The 21,722-nt window shown below is 53.7% G+C and overlaps 1 protein-coding gene across 1 annotated transcript; it reads right to left on the bottom strand.

Moving 5' to 3' along the window:
• Positions 1-9,862: 9,862 nt before the first annotated feature.
• On the bottom strand, positions 9,863-19,958 carry SPARC (secreted protein acidic and cysteine rich). The gene is made up of 10 exons (XM_009466823.2): positions 19,805-19,958; positions 13,692-13,761; positions 13,441-13,491; positions 13,205-13,289; positions 12,671-12,792; positions 12,305-12,425; positions 11,985-12,118; positions 11,665-11,813; positions 10,829-10,977; positions 9,863-10,626 (listed from the first exon to the last, which is right to left on the bottom strand). The coding sequence occupies exons 2-10, from the start codon at positions 13,746-13,748 to the stop codon at positions 10,598-10,600; spliced, it is 897 nt and encodes a 298-aa protein (XP_009465098.1). The 5' UTR covers positions 13,749-13,761; positions 19,805-19,958; the 3' UTR covers positions 9,863-10,597.
• Between the last annotated feature and the right edge of the window lie 1,764 nt (positions 19,959-21,722).

The raw sequence follows: 21,722 nt of genomic DNA, 5'->3' as shown, positions 1-21,722 counted from the left end.
CTCCGTGACCTTGGCAAGGTGCTCTCACTCACTGCTTCCAGGAGGTCAACAGGCTGTGTCAGCAAGCAAAAGGTTGAGGGCTTGGTCTAAAGTAGAGCTGTGGCTGCAGTGTGATGGAAGCTGAGTGACCATCATATCATAGAATCATAGAATACCAGGTTGGAAGGGACCTTAAGGATCATCTGGTCCAACCTTTCTAGCACAATCTAGATGAGATGGCCCAGCACCATGTCCAGCTGAGTCTTAAACATGTTCAGCATAGCGGAGTCAACCACTTCCCTGGGGAGATTATTCCAATGATTGACTGTTCTCATTGTGAAAAATTTACCTCTCGTGTCCAATTGGAATCTCCCTGGGAGTAACTTGTACCCGTTACCCCTTGTCCTCACCATGTGACTCCTTGTAAAAAGGGAGTCTCCATATTCTTTGTAGCTCCCCTTTAAGTACTGGTACATGGTGATGAGATCATCTCTAAGCCTCCTTTTCTCAAGGCTGAACAAACCCAGTGCTCTCAGCCTATCCTCATACGGAAGGCTTCCCAGACCCTTGATCGTCTTGGTGGCCCTTCTCTGGACCCCTTCCAGCCTGTCCACATCTTTTTTGTATAACGGGGACCAGAACTGTACACAGTATTCCAGGTGTGGTCTGACAAGCGCCAAGTAGAGAGGGATAATGACATCGCAAGACCTGGATGGCTCCTGAGTTTCATCAACAAGAGTTAAAACTCCTCTTTGGAAAACACAGCTGGGAGGCAGACAGGCATGGTCCTGGGTGCAGGATGGGACCAGTGAGAAATTAAAACAGTGCATGCTGTGCAGGGAAGATCAGTCATTGCATTGCTGCCCTCCTTCCAAAGGGCTGGGAAGGGACATCTTGAGGACAGTTGGCTTCACAAGAGACACGATACCTCAGCATGCTCCCACTGATGTGCTACTGCCTGAGCAGGCAGCAGGAAAGTCTTACTGATAGTCCCACAGCTAAGGAAAGCAGGGGTGACTGGGACAATACCTGGGGTGCCGAAGAGCACCTGGCTTTGTGGGTGATGGCCAGGCTGCCCTGCCACCATGAGGGCAGGGAAATGGGCAAGGGATAGCGCAGGGATGGGACTGTTGCAGAGATACGTGGTCTGCCTCTAGCCCAGCAGTACCTACCACATCACACATGCCAATCCAGTCCTTGTTACTCAGACCGCTTGCTTGTGCCACCCTCTTTGAGGTTTGTTTTGCTATTCCAAAACTGAACTGGCTTTCTTCCACTCTTTGGCCAGCTTGCCTGATGTCCATCTGATGTTTGGTAGTACAGTGGCTCTGTCACAGTGGTGACAGCAGTCCTGACTACTCCTGCCAAGAAATCAAAGCTGAAGAATGTGGAGGTCTTGGTAGGACTGAGGGGTGGAGAGGCACCACAGACCATCTGCGGAGAACATGGGGTTGTCTGTGCAGATGACAATGAACACCATGATTTGCCCGGTGGAGATGGTGATTTCTGGTTTCCTTCCTAGGATGAAATCACTCATTGGATTCCCACCAAGAAATCAGCACTCCCTCCTGCAAACAGTTCAACCCTGCTGAGGGCATCTGTGCTGATTATCGCTGTAGATGAGTCTCCAAGAATGCCAAGGGGCTGATTCTTCAGAGAATCAAAGCCTGGGCACTTGTGGGTAGATAAAAAGTAAATAAAAGGATGAAGAACTCAGTCAATCAATGCCTCCCTGTGCTGGAATGATTCTTCTCTTCACCAGGGTCAGAAGAAATGGGAGGCACTGGAAATGAGCAACATGGGCAAAGCTGGAAATGAGTAAAAGCCAGTGGGAGGCTTTGATTTTTTTTTTTTTTTTTTTTTTTGCAAATGATCACCTGTGTGATCATCATTTCACCATTTCCAAAGAAGCACTTGGCTTAATTCTGGATTATGCAAGGAAAAAAAACTTTTCTTGCCCGGCTACTTCTGATCTCCTAAATAATCTACAAGAAATCCACCCATGTCTTCTGAGGCAACTCAGGATCAAACTAAAAGTACTTAGATAAGAGCTCTGATCCCACAGCTAATCCCATTCCTGGGGTGCCTGCATATAAATTGACTCAGATGGGCAGCTGAGACCCTTCAATTTGTGCTCAAGTTTTTCACCCTTGCTCCTCTGCAGGTCTCTAGGGAGAGGTCACAGGCAGGGTCCTGGCAGGAGAAAGCCCCAAGAGATCAGTGCCTGCTCCTTCCCAGCACCTGTGGCTGAGAAGGGAAGGAGGGACTGATGGGGCCAGGAGAACGAAGGCTGATATTAGCCTCTGGGTGAGCAGCGGGCTTGCCAAGGAGGTGGGGAGCAGAGCCTCCTGTTTAGCTCTGGGGGAAGGTTGACTTCACTCCAGAGAGATGGGGGTAGAGCTGGGGTGGCTCCTGGCTGTGGCATATCTCTGGTGGTTTAGATCTGGAGATACCGGGGAGGTTGCTCTGGCTCCCAGAAACACCAGCAGAGAGAGGCAGAAAATCCCTTCTAGCATTTCCTAGGAAGCCTTGTGGGCTCTGGAGAAGACAGGCTGGGAAATGGGCAGGAGATACGGGTGTCCAACCCCACAGAGCATGGGCCACTCAGAGAAGCTCTCCAGCCCTGTGCAGGAAGCAGTCTGGGGGCAGCTGCCTCCCCAAGCCCTCTGCAGCCAGCTCAGCGGGACGGAAGGGAGACAGGGAGAGGGTTTGCAGAAACGGGCATGGGTTTTGGCTAGCAGCAGGGTTTGAACAGATGACTCCCATACAGAGGCACCCACAAGGTTGTGGCTCAGGTTAACAAGCCCAGCTCCTGTTCTCTGTGGGGCTGGTGCCCGTGGGGCTGGTGTGGAGCTGGGGAGAGTCACAACCGCCTGGATTCAGCTTTACTCTGGTGTAACAGTAACTGGGATGGAAGGGGCTGTACAAGGATGAGCTGAGCCCCGGGAGAAGCAAGAGAGGGAACAGAGCAAGGAAGGAGAAGAGGAAACTTGTCAGATAACCCAAGAAACCCTGTTTGTGTGTGTGTACACACGTATGTGTTAAGCGTGGCTCTGCCATGCAGTCTCCATTCTGTCTGCGCGGAAGGGGAAGATCTTTGTTCTCCCACCTGGAAGGAAAGAGGAGACATATACAAAGAAGCAACTGCAAGGATGCCAAGGCGGGTTCATTCACTCTTTTTGCAGATCCTTTGGCACCCTTGTAAAAGGAACCTTTTGCAGCAGGGGTCTTGCCTCATCTCCACCAGGCAGAGCTGATCCCTTGCTGGCTCCTCCCTGGGACCGCTCACAAGCCTCCCCAGACGGGGTTGGATTGGGAAGCTGGGCCTCTCCCAGCTTTGGCAGCCCAAGGCTGGCCTTTCCCCAGCAATTCAACCATTCCTCCTCTCCCAAATGGAACGTGCCCCGACACCTTTGCCTTGAACCGAATTGCATTCAAGAGCTTGGGTTTGCCCACACATGTTAAAGGTACGGCTGGAGGCGAAAAGCAGGGAAAGTCAGTCACAGCCCCAGCGTGGAGGAAAAGGGGAGCCATCAGCAGAGCCCAGAGCTTGGCACTTGCACCCAACGATGACTGTGGAATTGGGGCTGGCTGCTGGCACAGCTGGAGCAGCAACGCGTACCCCGGCTTCGCGTCACAGCTCCTTTCCAGAAGAGTTCCTCCTCATCTGACGTTTGGCTTTTCTAGCCAGGATTAAACATCCTTGGGGAGATGAACCATTCAGAGGAGGAGGGCTTGATCTGCCAGGGGTTCATTGCCACGGCACTGCAGCTGCGTGGCGGTGATGGGGGTCTGGAGGCAGGGGTGGAGGAAGCAGGAGAAGAGGCACAGCAGTGTGGGAGTGCCGGGCTGAACCCAGCAGCCCTGGGGGCTGTGGAGGCTGCTTGGCACTCGCCTGCGTGCTCCTCCCCAGAGGGCTTGCCCGTGTGGGCAGCAGCATAGGCAGGGGTTTGCACATGTGAGCTGTATGCAGAGCATTTTCACCCTGGCCAGTTTTAAGTAGAGGCAGCCAAGGAAAGGAGTATGGTCTTCTCCTTCCCTTCTCTTTTGCTCTTTGCATATGGAGAGGGAATATTATCTTTATGCTCCTTCCAGGCTGTCCAATGTGCCAGGATCTCCGGGGGAAGAGAGCTTCCATGGCCAGGGGTTAAAGTTTGCCAGCACTGGCCTGAGAACATTTGTATGCACAGGCCCTGTGTTATGGTTAATGTGCAAGGGATATCGGCATCTGCCTCTGAAGGGGAGTGAACCAGAGCCCTCCAGATTTCCCCTCTGATTATTACAGCATGTTTCTTCCTGCCACAGGTAGTTCATCAGATGCCAGCTGCTAGGCTAAGGAGAAAGATGCAAACAAGACACGTTAAGTAAAATACTCCAGCATGCAACCTGGATGAGCAAGCTGTAAAGGAAAAGGAAATTATTCCTGTGGAGCAGGATAAAGGCTCCCCAAACAGACTGCATGTGGGCAGTGCTCAGAATAGGGAATGGCTCTTCGAAGGGCATGAAAATCTGCACCAGAGCTAAAACCTGGAGCTGGCTCCTAAGTGATGGGGGAATCATCTGATGGTAGATAGATAAGGTAAGGATTTCATTAGGGACACCGTTACCAAGAGGAAACAACAGGAACCCTGCAGGATGCATCCTGCTGCTCAAGCCCAGGCAGACAGGGCATGATTGCAGATGTGGTTAATGCAGAAGAGCAGCAGGACTGGGTTAGACCAAAGGTCTGCCTTGACTCATCTCTGCACCCAACAGCAGATGCTTCAGGAAGAGGGAGCATAGCAAACATGTGGTGATACTTGCCTCAGATATTAACCCAGCTTCCAGCCAGTGTCCAGCTCAGGCACTTCTGAGCCAAAGCAGCTCTTCTGGGGACGTTAGTGCTGGGGGAGAAAGATTCTTTGGTTTCCAGGAGACCCGTCTTTTCACAGGAGGGAAATGCACCATGTGGCTGGTCAGCACTGGATGCTCATTCTAGGAGTCTGGTAGTGTTTTTATGCTCCTCCTGGCTGTGAAATGTCCTGCAAGTGGCTGGTACAGCCCCAGCCACTGGGGAATGTCCCGCTGGGCACGGCTGCGGTGCCGTGGCTGCCTTGGGCAGGCTGCAGATGGCCACCATTGTGCTGCGGTCAGGCTTGGCTTTGAGCATGGGGAATTTCAGCCCTGTAGCTGACGGCAGCAAAGTCTCCAAAACTCAAGCAGTAAAGGTGATCAGCGAGGTGTTTGGACAAGAAATAACAAGAGACTTGTATAGTTACTTGGGTCCAACTGAAGCAGTGATCAAAAGGAATATGAAATTAAGAAAAATGTAGGGAATGCACATAAAAATGTGTCCTGGGGCAAGCCATTTCTCAAGAATCATAGAAACTCTGATTCTGTGATTCTTGGGAGCACAACAGCAAGGCTGACAGAAAGTGGGCTTAATTGGAAAATGGCCATGGTTTATGTGATAGGCCATGAAATAGAAAATAATGTAACTTCTTCATGGCCAGTGCAGAAACTGGATAGTCCCTGACACAACTAATTACCTTCTGTGTAATTACCTTGGCATCGGAGCATCTGGGTGGCTGACCTAGCACAGCTCCTGTTAGATTTCAGCATCACTGTGCAGCAAAGTACTTGTCCGTATGTGCATGTCCTCACTCTGTTTATCTTAATGCTACCTGGAGGAATGTGATGTCTTTGAGGTTTTATGCCCCATCAAATCAAGTTAAAACTAGCCAGTAGGCTCAAAAATTAGAGGGAATGGTACTGAGACAGGTAGATGGAGCCACAAAATATGCGTGTCCAAAGAAGGGCAGCGAGGCTGGGGCAGGGGCTGGAGCACAAGGCTGGGGAGGAGCGGCTGGGGGGGCTGGGGGTGCTCAGCCTGGGGAAGAGGAGGCTGAGGGGAGCCCTCATCGCTCTCTGCAACTGCCTGAAAGGAGGCTGGAGCCAGGCAGGGGTCGGTCTCTTCTCCCAGGTTACAAGTGATAGGACGAGAGGCAACGGCCTCAAGCTGCGCCAGGGGAGGTTTAGGTTGGATATTAGGAAAAACTTCTTCCCCAAAAGGATTGTTGGGCACTGGCACAGGCTGCCCAGGGCAGTGGTTGAGTCCCCATCCCTGGAGGTATTTAAAAGACATGTAGATGTGGTGCTTAGGGACATGGTTTAGTGGTGGGCTTGGCAGTGTTGGGTTAATAGTTGGACTCGATGATCTTAAGGGTCTTTTCCAACCTCAACGATTCTGTGATTCTATATAAGCCATGTGTCCTTTAGACTAAAAAGTGATCCCTGCTCCAGAAAGGCTGGGAGGGCTTGGGCACTCTTGGATGGGATGGGATGGGATGGGATGGGATGGGATGGGATGGGATGGGATGGGATGGCCAAGCATGGTGGGGATGTAGCTCCAAAAAGGACCAGGGCTGTGTTTTGCAGCTGCTGCTGCTGAGATGCTCTGCTGCAAAGGGCAAAGCCCTGGGCTGGGACATACGCCCCCAGGAGCGGGTCCCTCCTCCCGCCCTGTGCCCGGGCAGCCCCTGCCGCAGCAGCGGAGCTACAAACCCGCCCTCCTTGGCCCGGGACACCCGGCCCGCCCCGCTCCGCTCCGGCGCAGCCTCCCCCGGCGCCGGGCCCCGTCCCTTGCCCTGCCGCTCCCCCCGCCGGCCGCGCCGCGCCGCTGCCTCCGCGCCCCGCCGGGATGGAGGAGACGGGCGGGGATGGAGGAGGAGGCGCCTCTCACAATTTTGGGGGGGCAGAGGGGTGTCTGCCTCTCTCCTGCTCTCCCTCCAGGTCGGCCGCAGGGATGTGCATCCCCTGATATGTTCTCCTCTGCTGTTGTCTCTTCACTGGAGAAGAGACAGGGTTTTTACTGAGTTTGTCAGTCTTTCAAATATATAGGCTGGTTTAACCCAAAAGAAAGCTCTGCAGCAGGTATGGGCAGTTCAAGCCAGAGCAGGGCAGAGGGGTGGAGGTGGTCCTGGCACCATCCCCGCCAAGCACTGTGGGACCTATCCTGTGCCAGACCCAGCGGGTCCTGATGAGATCCCCCATCAACAGCAAGTCTGGGTGTGCTTGAACCACTGTGAGAGATACCTAACTGCTGGGAACAGTAACTCCATCCACCGCACCACCACGGGCCAGCTGAGTAGGGGTCAAAGCCCTCAGTTATATTGCTCAATCTTCCTTTGCAGAACTGATTTTAGCTAGTGAGGCTTGAGCCTGTGTGAAATACGGGCTTCCCGCATGTTGCAGGATGGGTTTAACCCCGTGGGTTTCCAGTGGTACTGTTAGCTAGAGCAGAATTGTCTCTGGGTGCAGCTACACCTTGCAAACGGTGAGCCTTGGAGTCCAGGCTGTCTCCGGGCGTGTGACTGGAGTAGTCACAGTGATCCTGGCTTCTCACCTTTTTGCATCACCTGCATTTTGAATATTTAAGCCACAAACCTTTAACGGAGCATTTATGCCACAGTTTGTTTCTTTTGTAAAAGTAAGGGTCAGAAAAATGGGCAGAAAAGCACTAATCTCTACAAAAACCTTTGTCTTTCCCATCTTTTCTCTGTTGAACACAAGACAACGCTCAGTGCGCTGCTCTGGGGTGCTGCTCTGAGTAACTACAGCAAAATGAACCACCTCTGCCTGCAGACGCACTGTGGCACTCGGGTCAGATTGTGCCTGTGTCAGGCTGGCTTTGGATCCAGATCTCTCCGTCATTTTTCTATTTTCTTTCTTTCAAGTTTGCAAACTGTGTCCTCAGTCAGCATTAACCACAGGGAGAATTTCCACTTGGAAAGTACAGGCAAGTTTCTTTACTGCTGTGCAGGCACTGGAAGGCTCGATTTCGGCTGTAACAAGGAAAGGGCTGTTCTGTTCCACCCTTGCTGACCGTCTAGGTCTGAAAGCTTAAAAAGGCCAGCTTATTCCTCAAGTCCTGATGTAACCCCGTGTATGGCATTTGCCCCAAGGCAGTGAAATTCCAGGAACTTGATACTTCAGGCTGTGACCTTTGAAGGGTTAAGGGAGGCCTGGCTGCAACCTCCGGAGCTCACTTTGATGCTCAGTTGAAGCCAGGACAGCTGCACTTGTAGTAGCCTTGAGTTGGGTCCTTTGGGCTTTGCCAGGCTGCCAGGACATGAGTATCATCCCCTGGGATGGGACATGGCCTTGGAGATGGATCCCTTTGCCTTCCTGAGCTGTGATAACCGGCTCTCCTGGTGGAGCCTGCTGACTTTCCCGAGTTTGCTGTGATTTAGAGATGATTCCTGCACAAGAGGGGAAGGCAGAGGAGTGGAGGGCTGGAAAGCCTTCCCTTGCATGGGAGCAAACCCGCCCATGTCTGTCTGGCGGCGCTGGCGGGGAGGGCTGGAGCTGGAAGGAATGCGGCTGCGTCTTGGAGAAGGAGCGCGAGCTGGAGTTTCTGGCTGAGAGGGAGCGACTGGAAAGCAGGTTTGCACAGAGTGGCCAATCTCCTCCGGTCCCTGCCTGTGTTCCCGTCCTCCCCCCTGCCCAAATCCTCTCTCGCCAGCTCTCCTGGCCAGGAGGTGGTTCGGCAGCCAATGGCTGCTGCAGCCAGCTGGATCTTGCAGGTGGAGATGGCGGGCAGCAGTGCCCCTCGCTGTGCCAGGCCTGCCAAGTCGCAGTGGCAGCCCCCCGACGTGAGGAGGCATTGGCTGTGTCTCCATCGAGAAACCCCCCCTCTGGCTAATGGCTCTGGGAAGCAGCGTGGCCGGGTGGAATGAGCCCTGGGGTTCAAGGCAGGGGTGAAAATCCTTTGCCTGGCCCCTCTGGGCACCAGCTTTCCCACTGGGTTCAAACAGCTTGGCAAAGCACCTGCAAAGTGAGCATCCCTGATAAGACCTGCCCAGGGCTCCGCAGCCGGGAGTGACCCTGTGCAGGATTTGACCCTACAGCTCCGGCTGGAGCACAGCACATCCAGCAAGGGGCTGTTAACAGGGGGACCTCACAGCTTCACCAGAGCCCTTGCAACATGGATATTTTTAGTCCGTGCAAATGGCGGTGTTTATTTTTCTACTGTTGTGCCTTTTCGCCTTTCCCAGGGATTTTATTGCTCATGAAAGCGAGGGCCTTAGAGCCATGAGAGTGTCTGTGCTGGCTGCTGCAGTGGCTCTGTCTGCCTCCATCGCTCCATCTGCCCATGCATTACCCATCCGATATCCCCCAACGAGCCCGGTGACAGTGAGGTGACGGGCTGTGACTCGCAGAAGCACCTCGGCTTGCCTTGGCCCAGACTCTTCCCTGGGGCTCGGATGCCTGTGTTGCAACTTGAATGCATGCATGAGGTTGGCGATGCGTGTGCAATCCCCCTCATCGACCCTCATCGGGATGGGATGAAACAGAGGAACATTGCAAGCTCGTTTATTGTCAGTGTTTCAAATCAGTGTTTTTTATTACAGAGACTCAACAGGTTGCTCACACTGTGGCAGGAATTTAATAATATAAGGCACAAGGAACATTCAGAGGTAAAAAAAGAGTTCTCAGCCTGTGAGACTTAACCATCCCTTCGCTCCTGTCAGGACCCTCTCTATAAAGCAAAATCCAAATACCTTCTCCCTTCCCTCCCGCCCATCCCTTAAACCCCCAAATCCACAACAGGAAAAAATTATTACAGCCTTTCCCTCGAGCGTGTGGCAAGCACGCCTCTTTCTGAGCAGAAATGTCCCTTCCAAGCCTGACACAGCTTCCCTCGGAGGGCAGGGCTGGAATTTAAGCACAAGAAAGGTAGAGGTGGCAAGTGCTCGAGGGCACCGTGATTTGGGGAGAGCCGAGAGCTTTATCTCAGCTACAGCAGAATGGCAACAGCAAGGTCAGCCACGCGCACCCAGGGAACAGGCGGCCGCACCCAATCTCCCTTTGCAGCACAGAAAACACAACAGCAGTACGGTCATTGAGTAATGGTAAAGCACGTAGCACTTTCAAACCTTTATTTTTTGAGGGGATTTTACAGGATGGGATGTGTTTCATTTTATTTTTTTTAAATTTTGTGCACTTTCCCATTCATTTGTTTGATTATCCCTTTTTTTTGTGCCCAATGATTGTCAGATTCAAGCCCTGGGAATGAAAAAAAAAAAAAAAAAAAGGAAAACAAAATCCTGCCACTCTACATCTTTCTCACCCCTCTCCATCCCCCCCACCATGAGCTGGGTGCCCACAATGTCACCCACAGCTGCCCTGCTCGAAAAGCCCAATCCTCCTACATCCTCTGGCTCTGCCTTCCTTTGCTGGCGGCCTGTAACTGGGGGCGGTGAATCAGCTGAGAGGTCTTTGCGTCTACGCTGACTTGTCCAAGAGTGCGCTGTTAGTAAGGAGTTAAGAGAAGTCAATCCAAGAGCAGAGCGGATATTTAGGACAGGAACAGGGTCAGTCAATGGTAAAGACATGTCAGAGAGAGAAAGGGCTGGCAAGAGCATGTGGAAACAGCCGAGTGAGTAATCTAGTGGTAATAGATTAGGCTATGAATGAGGACTGTTATTTCTCTTAGCACCGTTACTACATACGTTTTGATCTATATTAGCACCTTGTTCCCGGGAAAAACGAAACAAAACAAAAGCGGTTTAAAAACCGAAGGAAGTGGGAAGCTTAAAACAAGACAAAGTTGGCAGCAGAGAAGGAAGCTGGGGGTTTAGATCACAAGATCCTTGTCTATGTCCTCTGTGGAAGGAAAAGAGAGAGACGAGGTTAGGAGGCGGATGCTGCCCCGGACCCGGATGCTCCCAAGGTCCCACTGCTCCTGTGATCCCCCCTCCCTGCTTTTCCCTCCCCAGGACTGGCTGTAATGCATTGCTTCATCCCGAGTGGGGGCTCTGGGGGTGCTTTTTGGTGTCCCTCCATTCCTTCCCTACTCAGTACTTACGCTCCTTAATACCGAAGCAGCTGGCCCACTCCTCCAGGGCGATGTACTTGTCGTTGTCCAGGTCGCAAGCCTCAAAGAAGCGGGTGGTGCAGTGCTCCATGGGGATGAGGGGGGCACGGAGCGGGGCCAGCTCAGTGTGGGACAGGTACCTGCCAAGGTGACCGCATGGTCAACACGCTGCCCACCACCGCCAGCCATCCTCCCACAGGAGGAGAGATGCTCTGTCAGGTGCGGGGACTAGCGCAGGGCAAGATGCTGGCCCCAGCTCTCCCTCTGGTTTGACTGCTGTCCCAGTGCCCTCCCGGTATCCACCACTGGGTGTCATGAAGGTCAAGGATGGGTGTCTGCTTTTGCAACCGGCTGTGCCAGTCACACAGCTCACCAGCTGCCCCCACCCCATGTGCCTGTGTGTGTGATCGCTCTCATGCCCATCTCCAGCTCACAGCTAAGCCAGCAGCTGCTATTTCAGCTGCTGAAGTTATCCCAGGGCCTTTGGACTAGGATATTTTAGGGAACTATCATACGACAGTAAATCTGAGAAGACAGAAACTCCACGCGAGGGAGATGGGAGCAGCTGGGGCTGGGGGAGGCCCCTCTTTCTGCAGAAGACCTGTTTGCAGACAGTAAAACTGCCTCTACCCCAGCCTGGTTTGCCCCAGCCCCTGCCAGATGTGTGCAGGGGTTGTCCCTCCACAGGGCTTTGCCTGTGCCTCTGCCACCAGCCACCCACTTGTGGCACATCTCCAGCCTTGACATCTTCTGCCGCCAAATCACCCTTCTCCTCGGGCAGGAAGGGGTCCTAGCAGGCACCTCCATCCCGCTCTGCTGACACTCACCCATCAATGGGGTGCTGGTCCAGCTGCCCGAACTGCCAGTGCACAGGGAAGATGTACATGTTGTAGTTCTTCTCAAAGTCGCGGGCTAGCAGCTCCACAGTGTGGTCACCAGCCTCCAGGCGCTTCTCGTTCTCGTGGATTTTCTTCACCTGTCATAGGAGAGGCCAGGGAGACTTTGTCAGCAGGGGAATGGGGTGTAAGGGGGGGACCCTGAGAAGCGATTTACATGGGGTGTCCACAGGTCATTCTGGATGGGCTCCCTATGTGTGCTGGGCTCTGTTGGTGAGGTGAGCTCCCAGGCTTCCTCCCCAACCCCTCACCTTGAGCTTCTGCTTCTCGGTCAGCAGGTTGTTGTCCTCATCGCGCTCATACAGGGTGATCAGCACGTTCTTGAGCCAGTCCCGCATGCGCAGGGGGAACTCGGTCAGCTCTGTGTCCAGGCAGGCGGGGATGACTGGAAGCCATACACAGTGGTCAACATAGCACCTGGACATGCAGTCCCAGACCCCAGACACACCCCCCCAGCACCTTCCCACCTCAGCCCTGTGTCTGCCTGGACCTTTGCTCTCCCTCAGCCCATGGACAAGGGGGCTGTGCTCCATTTAGGGGTCCCCTTGTCTAAGGGAATGGCTCTGCTTACATTTGCAAGGCCCAATGTAGTCCAGGTGCAGCTTGTGTCCCTTCTTGGTTCCCTCCAAGGTGCACTTGGTGGCAAAGAAATGGCAGGAGGAGTCATAGGTCTTGTTGTCGGTGCCACAGACCTGCATAGGATGGGGAGATGCTGCATGAGGGACAGCGAAGCCCAGCCTTACTGGAGGGATCAGCAGGGAGAGCCTCCAAATGAGATGTTTAACTTGTTTCCTGGGGTGAACAACAGCTCCTTGGTCACCACTGGCCGAGACCAGATGGTGGACCTGCCACCCTGACTCTGTCTCCCCCACCATGTCCGGCAATGTCCCATGTGAGGTCCCTCCCTCAATGTCCATCAAGCAGCTTCTGCCCTCACCTTCTCAAAGACGCCGGCGGTGGCTGGGCAGCTGGAGGGGTCCTGGCACACACACATGGGCGCGTTGTTGTCATCCACCTCGCACACCTTGCCGTGCTTGCAGTGGTGGTTCTGGCAGGGGTCTGGGAGAGGGCAGGGAGCAAAGTCAGAGCCTGCCCCATCCTCACCTCCCACGAGCTGCCCGGGGCATCTCAGCACAGAGAGAAGACAGAGACTTCACCAGGGACAGCCCTGCACTGGGAAGATGTGAGGGTTTCCAGAAGTCCATGTTAGCCCTCAGGCTAATTCTGGGCTCCTTTCTGTAGCCACACAATGCAATGGCTTTTCTGTTGCAAAAAAGGGCTTACAGAGAACCCAGTGCTGGAAAGAGGCCATGCACCTCTTTTGCTTTTAAGTGTGCGTTTAGGTTGGCATTGTCCTTGTGCTACAGCCCTTCCCAAAGAAGTCCCTCACTGTTTGGGGCAGCTAAAGCTTCCCCAGCCAGGGAAGGGACGATGTCTCTGACTGCTGGAGGGCAGGGGAGGAGTGACTTACTCTCTGCGACAATCTCCTCTACATCTTCCGTGGGTTCCTCGAACTCTCCCACCTCCACCTGGACAGGGTTAGCACCCACGGGCTCCTGCAAAAGAGGTCAGTGTGTCTGGTAGGGGTGCCAAAAGACCTGGGCCCCATTCCTGCGGGGCAGAGCAGCCCCCCTGTGCTTTGGAGATGCTCTTCCCAGGGCAGTGGGTGCTGCAAGGGATGGGTGCTGAGGAGGAGCAGTTACCTACCTCGGTGGTGGGGTCTTCAATGACCTCTGTCTCATCAGGCAGAGCCTCCTGCTGCAGGGGAAAAGGACCATGAGCCGGGGCCCGTGGGGAGGACGGTCCCAAGGTGGGTGACCCACCGGGGCACGCAGTAGGGCCACCTCCTGCTGCCCCCCATCCCCCAGGGGTTTGTTAATTATAAAAGAAAATTCCCATCAGATACACTGGATGGACAACCCTGACAGCAGAGAGGCTCTGTTGTCTCCTGTACTTACCGGAGCTGCCAGGGCTTTGCCTGCCAGGCAGAGAAGGAAAAAAATCCAGACCCTCATCTTTCAGCAAACCCTGAATAAAGGAGAGGAAAAGGAGGGATGAGGAAGGAGGCCACCGCGTGCCGCTCGGCTCCAGGCTGAGCTCACGCTGGCAGTCAGACGCTTAGAAAAGGGCGTTTTCTTTGTTTCCTTCCTTGTCTGTTCAATATTACAGCCCCACATGCTGGCTTTTCTAGCCAAAATCTTAAGCCAAATCATGTTTCCAAGACAAATTCTTTTGATTTTGCAGAATGAGATGGCAGGGGTTTAGATTTCTATTGCTTTCCTGGATGCCTTTAGAAAAATTGCAGTCAAAATGGCAGTTCCCCTTTCCTTCACAGGAGTTTTTTTGGACCCAAAAAAACGTTTTTCATGTTAAAAGACCCTGATATGATCACCAGGTACAAGCAATGAAACTCTCTACCATTTTATTTGTCAATCAGAGGAAAAATGAAAGTGGAGAAAGAGATAACAGAGAGACGGTGAGACGGGACACTGGAGAATTAAATCCAGTAGAAAACCCCTTTCCACATGGACACAGACATCTCTGGATGTATCAGGGACCAGTCCCCCGTCCCCAGCACCAATGTTGGGGTCTCTGCTATAGTTTTTCCCTTTTCTGCTCAGACCTGAGGGTTTCCAGACTGGGTTTGAGGGATCCAGGACACTTTGGGTTGTGTCCTACCAGGAGATGAGCTCCAGGAGGATGAGCCCTTTGCACCCTCCCGATGGGCTGTTGCAGGGACTCTGTGGACCAGTGAGCCAGGCAGCCCAGCTAACACTGGCTGCGATGCGAGCCAGGAGAGCGCAGCTGGTGAAATCACCCTGTCCTTGTCCCCGCCGGTTCCTGTTTGGCAGGATTGAGCCCCTCTGTGTGAGGGCAGAGAGGAGCTCAGCTGGCCACTTAATATGCCAGTGGCATCCCAATCCTGACAGCGAGGGCTGCCCGCTCCCTTCCGGAGCGAAACACCCCCGGTCTGTCTCCTGCCAGCGAGGGGACTTGTCTCCCTGCCAAGGCTTCCGCTGCCTCCCTTCCGCTCGCCCTTCTCCGCTCCACCTGCGTGGCCGGGGCATCGCAGCCCACCAGCTCCCTGGGGCTGGGCGGATGGATGGCTTTGCTGGGACCGAAAGTATTGGACGAGGTGTCGTCTTCTCTCCCAGCGAGCATGGATGGATATCTAATTTGCCAGGGCATCCTTTCCCTTCCTCCCCATGCACGGCAGCTTTCCAGGTATAAAACCAAGCCAACGCTGTGCTGCCAGGGCACCAGCCAGCCTGGGCTGTGCTTTCTAATTTAGCAAGGTTTGGCCATGTAGAGGCTGAAATCCTCCTTCCAATCTCAGCACCTCACCCAGCCCTGGCAGGATGCCCATGCAAAATAGGTGTCAGGGCATGGAGGACAGCTTCCCAGGGAGGTCAGAGGGCTGGGAGCACGGGGTGGTGGGGATGGCTGCCGTGGTGGGATGGAGGACCTGTGGGGAGAGGGGTTGGTGGTGGGTAAGCCCATTTGCTCTGGCAATGCTGCAGCTGACCAGCTCCCTCCTCTCCCGCTCGGTACATGCCATCCCTTCCCCTCGCCTTTATTTGCTCTGGAGGCCGCTGAGAGCTCTCCCAGCATTTGCCGGGAGAGATCACTGGTTCTTCACTTCTGGAGGGGTGGTTTGGGGGGGGAGGTGGAAAAGTACTGGTGAATCTGTCCATCTCCTCCCTTGCTGCCATCCCCTGGCTTGTAAAGGCTCCTTCTGGGCTTCTCCCAAGGGGCTTGTTTGCTTTGGAAGATGCTCTGAGGTTCAGTGATGCTCGTTGGGCAGAAACACGGCAGTGCCCAGCCTGGAGGAGATGGCAGTGCCTGTACACGTGGAAGACGGCTTTAAGAAGAACACAACCCCAGACCGAAGCCCTCTCAGATTGTTTCCCCAAGCCCAAAAAAACCCTGAATTTCAAAGTCTGGGCATGCAATGAGCTGGGGTCAGGGAATTACATGCTTGCTAGGAGCCAGCAGACAGTCTGAGCTGCCAGTGTTGTGTTTGGAGGAAGAAGGAGCACGAAAGAGTCTGAGCAAACAAGCTCTGCAGAGCTGTCTCGCGCCGGAGATGGGAAAACAAGTTTATTTGAAAAACAACATCCTCCTGGAGGCAGAGCCTTTGCACAGAGGACATTGCAGCGCCTGTGAGCCCCTGGCTTTTTTGCAAAGGCATGGTCTTTCCTGAATGCCTGGCAGCCAAAAGTCCTGAAATAACGGCTCAGGAGCCCTGCACACAGAGCTGCTCCAGCAGAAGAGCCTGGCCCACAGTGCAAGTCACTGGTGCAAGTCTCCCTGTGGACCTACCATGGTCCTGCTGTCCAAGCAGATGCTCTTTGGAGCTGGCAGCTGGGCCATACCAAGAGCTCAGCATCCATCCTTCAGCTGGAGGGGCTCAGGGGGATCCCTGCGAGGGGCCCTGCACTGGGAATGCCCGGTACTGCTCTGCAAAAGCCCCGCAGAGGGCAGAGGGCAGCGGGCAGCATGAGGGGCAGAGCAATGGGGCACAGCCAGGGGTCATTTTGGGCAGAGGAAAACAGGACTGGGAAAGAGGTTTTAGCAAGCAGGGACCTTATACCCTTCTGTATCTTAAAGGAATCAACAGAAGCCAGGACTTTGCAAGACACACTGGAAACCAGCACATCGTGGGCACAGAGAATATAAAATAAGAATATAAATATGAATATAAAATAAATATCCATGGTCACCACCCCCTCCTCAGGCCTGCCCTCCTGACTGCTGATGATGGAGGAGAGCACCTGGCACCCATGGGCTGCAGGACTCACGGCATCCTAAGTGGGGACTTCAACTCCCTGTCCCTGTCTAAACACAGTCTTGTGGCTCCCATAAATCCCGCTGGACAGTTCACCTTTCTAGCATGGTCCGGGCTATCCCTCAGCACGAGCTGCTCATTGCATTTTGCAGCCATGTCCCTAACAAGAGAGCCATGGGGTGTAGAGAGGTCTGAAACTGACCCTCAGCACCTCCATAAATTCAAAGCAGGCTACTCTGGCAAGCTCTTTACCTCCCTCCCACAGTCCTGTAGCACCATAATAAGTTTCTGCTGCTGGGGAAAATACCCCGCAGTGATGCACGGAGGAGAGTCTGTGCCACTGGGGTCTGTTAGGTCCCTCCTGTCTCATCCCGCCCAGTCTGGGGCCTTTGAGGGCTGGGGAAGAACAAGAACCAGGTGGGTGCAGCCTCTGGAGGAGGCTCTGTGGATGGTGGAGTGTGGCCCATGTGGCGCTGGCCCTGGCCAGGGTTGCATAAGCCCTTTGGGATGCCACGTTAGCGTGGGGAGGAGTCTCTGCCTGGCCACTTTGACAGCTCCTCCCTGAGGCCACTGGGATAACCCCAGCTGCCTCCACCGCTAACCCGGGCAAGAGGCCCTGCTGCCACCACCCATCGCCAGCAGCCGAGAGCAGGAGTGGGTAATCGTTGGGCAAGAACCTTCCCATGTCTCAGCTCCCCACCTGCACCCCAGCCTGGTGACGCGGGAGGCAGCCAGACCAAGCGGCAGGGTCTCCTGCACCCACCCGCCATTTGCTCATTGCTGTTCCAAGGCTCTGCAGGGTCTGACGTGCCCCAGCACCGCTGAACATAAATGCAGGACAGGCCCAGAAGAAGCTTCTGCCTACAAACCCCACCGTGGGCCACAGTTTTCAAGGTGCAGATGGGTGACCAAGTGTGGCCACCACAGAAACGCAACACGAGGGCTGTGACCCCACTGTCTGGCCCTGACCTCCCTATATATTCTGCAAGACCCTCTGAGCTTTACTCAGCCAGCCACTCCCAGACTAAAATTCGATTTGAAGTCAGAGTTGTTTGTGTGAGTCCCCATAAAGCATCCTGCTGAACAGGTCCCTGCGTGTCCGGGCCGTGCTGCTGGGGGTGCCAGCTCGCCCAGACGTGCTGCAGCTGCACCAGGTCCCAGGGGAGCAGGGCAGGAGCAGAGGACTGGGCAGAAGCCAGCCTGGCTCCTGCCACCTGCGCAGTGCCCTCGCATGCAGCGTGCAGGCTCACAAAGCCAAGCGAGGTTTAGATGGAAGTGAAATTCCCTTTAGCTCATGCACACGCTTACACACTCCCAGTAAACCGCCCTGAAAAAAAATCTATCTACCACATCTGTCCATGCAGAGTCACTAAAGACACATCTACACCACAACGCTGTATTAACCCATTCCCGTTTCAGGGAGTTGAGCACCTCTGATTGCACTTAAAAATGCTCCTGATCTTACAGGGCTTATTGATACAAGGGCAAGAGCCACTATAGTTGTGGGCTGGCTTGTAGCTGTCATAGTTTGTCTACGTTGCAAATTGCATCCATAATGGGAAACAATTAAATTACTACCAAGAAAAGCGCATGGATGAGACCTGGGCTACAAGCAGCAGTGCATACTGAGCCCTTTGCAGCCCTCTGTCGGAAGGGCAGGCGACACAGCATTTTGCTGTCCTGCCTGAGCGTTTTCTTTTGTTCGGACTGGACATGGGGCAGTACCAAAAGCAGCCTGGGTACTTCTGTGCCAGGTGCAAGCGGTCCCTCCGGCTCCTGGGGGATACAGAAAGCTGATCTCGCACAGCTCCACACAGGAGAGAGAGAAGAAACTGTCCGCTATATTCTGCAAAAATGCAAACCATCTTCAAAGCATTCCCTGGGCTCGCCCTGCCACAGCCGCTCCAGCGATAACAGCCCCGACATCCCTCCGACCAGAGGACCCAGAAAGGGTTTCCATGGGAGCAGACATTCCTCTGGGGCTGAGTCACGGAAGAGCAGAGGGTTGTGGAAGGAGGGGCTTGAAAAAAAGTTTGAAAAGTTTATTTCGCCTCTTCCCCCTCCCAACACCGCCCGCATCCCTGCTCCTGCCTATGTGGCAGACAATAGCTTGGCTGTAACTGCTGCGCAGAACGCGACAGCCATTTATTTCCACTTACAACTCGCCTGATTGACCCTAACAAACAGCTGCGGTTTAATTTTGTCCTTTTGCGGCGTTGCTGAGTTTTTGGGCTGTTTCAAGTTGGTGGTAACTGAGGGCTCGGAGTACTGGCAACCTTCCCAGTGCCCCCGATATCACTGCAACTTGAAACTGTTCCCTTCGGTTTGGGTGGGAATTCAGCCCCCATCCTGTTAAGTTTTCCTTTTCTTGGCTGGATGCAACCGAGCGGAGCTTTCTTAGAGGAGGGACACAAAGAGCAGAGTTAAACTGCCACGCACGTCACCGGGACGGGAAGGACAGCGGCTGCCTTTAAAGGAAACAGGCCCTCGGCTCTTCTGCGTGGATCTAAAATTGTGCCTTACTCAGCCCAAGTTCTTAAAACTTTAAAAAAACCCAAAACAAAACAGAGCTTTGTTCCACTTCTCCTGCAACCTCCGTCTCTCTAACAGTTGATGAGCTGGAGTTAAGCAAACCAGGGCAGGACTTGAAATGGTTTCAAAGACTGCTTGGAACAAAAAGCTGAGTGTCTTTTTTTTTTTTTTTTTTTTTAAGGAGAAATAAGAGCGGCTGTATTAAAAAGAAAAAGCTGAGATGAAGTCGACAGCTCTTTTGTTCTTCCTCTAGATATTCTGGTGAGTAAACCGTCACCTGCCAAGGCACCCCAGGCTGGGCATAATCAGGACTGGTTTGTAACTAGAGCTGATTTGCTCTGCAGGTTGGTTTGATGTGGCAGACACTGGTCTTGTGCATCTCGCTAAGGAAATACCCCACAGCTGAAAACCCAGAGGGGAAAAAGGGAGGAGAGAGAAAAATTAGGGCAGGTTAAAGCTTTACAGTCAGATGCCACCAAAGTGTTAAAGCTGGCAATCTGGCCGTGAAATACAGCAACAGACTCAGTTTAGGAGCGGAGATGCTGCAAAGAGGAGAAAGAGAAGAAGTCAGGAGGGGTCTCTAAATGCATCATTTGGGGTCGGGAGCGTCCACCTCCCCACCGTGAGTGATGCGTTGCCGAGCACTGGACGCACCCCACGGGCCAGGGACCCCCGCGAGTGGGGCTATCGGGCCCCCCATGCCAGGAGAAATAGGACAGCAAAGGCAAACGCGAAGGTCTCGGGCCATACCTCGCAGTCCTGGCAGCAGGGCTGAGGAAACTTCAGGCGCTTGGACGGGCTGGAGGAATCTGCAGGTTTTAGAAGGAGGCAAGAGGAAGCCAAAGGGTGGGCTGGGTTTCCCACTGCCTCTCCTCCTCCTCCTCCTCGCTATCTTTCCAAATCGGTCTCTTCCTCTCCCTCTCTCCCCAGTGGGCAGTCCCACGCGCCCGAAAGACAGGCTGAGGCACAGCCTGGGTCCAAAGGATAGACCAGAGAAATCAAGCAGGGCTGGAGATCAAGGGGGTCTCTCGCAGGGACAGATCAGCCCCAGCGCACCTTTCCCAGCAGAGTCAGTGTCACGGCAGCTGCCTGCACTGCTGCAATGAGTTTGTCAGTTCTCTGGCTCTCTCGGACTAACAGCATGGGGGGAGCAGGGAGGAATACCATCTCTCTGCTTGGTTTGTGCACCTCCTCGCACCTTGGCCTGCTGCAATTAAAATGTTAAATGCTGTCATTTCACAATGGGGGAGTTCAGTCCCTGAGCTGGTGTTTCCCATCCTCAGGGGGATGCAGAGGAAGGCAGGAGAGTCCTCACTCCCCCATCCTCTCTCCTAACAGTGCTGCCACCTGGGACTGCCTTGTGGGGAGGGAGAGGAAAGAATGATCCAGAGAATATGGAGAGTTATGACATGTCTGAAATATGCTTCAAGTAGGCAGAGAAATGGTGGGCTGGTAGGTGTGACTCTCAGCAGATTGGTCTCTCTGCTGTGGTTATTGTCCAGCAGATCTGGACTGATTGAGCAAAACCCGCAGCCGAAATTGCTGGTCAGTTGAATCCGATGGCCTCTTCAGACATCACTAAGTATTTTGACCTTGCGGATCGTAACTCAGCTGGAGCACCTGCCCAGCCAGAGGCAGCCAGACAGCAAAGATGTTTGGAGTTGACTTTTCCTATCTGTTCCTCTCTATGCTCAAGGTGAAAACCCAGCTCCTCTCTCCTTGCATCTCACCATGACTAAGAGGAGTTAAGGTTCATCTAATCCCCTGGCAGAACCAGACAGCACACCTTTATGCACCAGCATGGCCACGGTGCTGCATTGCATAGTAAATACAGGAGCCAAAAATTGCTGGAATTTGGGTGTTCCTGAAGAGTGTCTCCATGACACACAGGGCTGTCCTGAACACTTGCACATAGTCCAACTCTTGGCAGCTTGTGATCCGCCTGTGGCACCAACCCTCGCCCCATCCAGGGCAATGCAAGGTTGCTCTCCAGGGACTGCTGGAAAGATGGTGGCTTGTGTAGCCAGCAGGACTGAGGAGAAGTCATCTGGGCACCAGCGGTCTGATTGTGGATGCTGGGTGAAGGACACCCAAGACTATAACAAAATGCAACATCGTGTTTTGTCTTGGCTGCCTGGGGTTTGGGTTCCTTCCTCATGATTACACGCTATCTTTGAGAGGGGCTGAGACACCGACCTGGCTGCTTAACTCTTCCCACTGATGTTGTTGAGGATTTAGATGTCAACATAGGAACTGGCCTGTCACGACCTGCTGGGCGGTGCTGGCTGCTTGCTCTGTAGGATGCCTGGTACTTCATGATTTGTGATTCTTTATCAGGTCACTCCTTGTTCGGCCTTGCGGCACTTCTGCTGCATGTGAAAGAAACAGATGTAAGACTAAACATCCATATGGCCAACAAGAAACAAAAAATAAACAAAACAGAAAGGGAAAGGGGAAGGGAAAGATAGGGGAGGGGGCCATGAGAAACCATCATCACTTCACAGTGAGACGGTCGATCTCTGTGACCAGGCAGCTCCAGAGGCTCGTGGCAAAGTACAAGAGAAGAAAGTCTTCTTCACCCATTTCTTTACTTGGCTACACATCACTCAAAAGCCATCCCTGGGTGCAAATAGGTGGATGTTGATATCACTCATAGAGACAGCCATAA

Source organism: Nipponia nippon, unplaced genomic scaffold (genome assembly GCF_047370975.1).
Source record: "Nipponia nippon isolate SJK-2023a ecotype South Korea unplaced genomic scaffold, ASM4737097v1 scaffold_17, whole genome shotgun sequence".
NCBI classification, from domain to species: domain Eukaryota; kingdom Metazoa; phylum Chordata; class Aves; order Pelecaniformes; family Threskiornithidae; genus Nipponia; species Nipponia nippon.
This window is presented reverse-complemented; position numbering and strand designations above follow the sequence as displayed.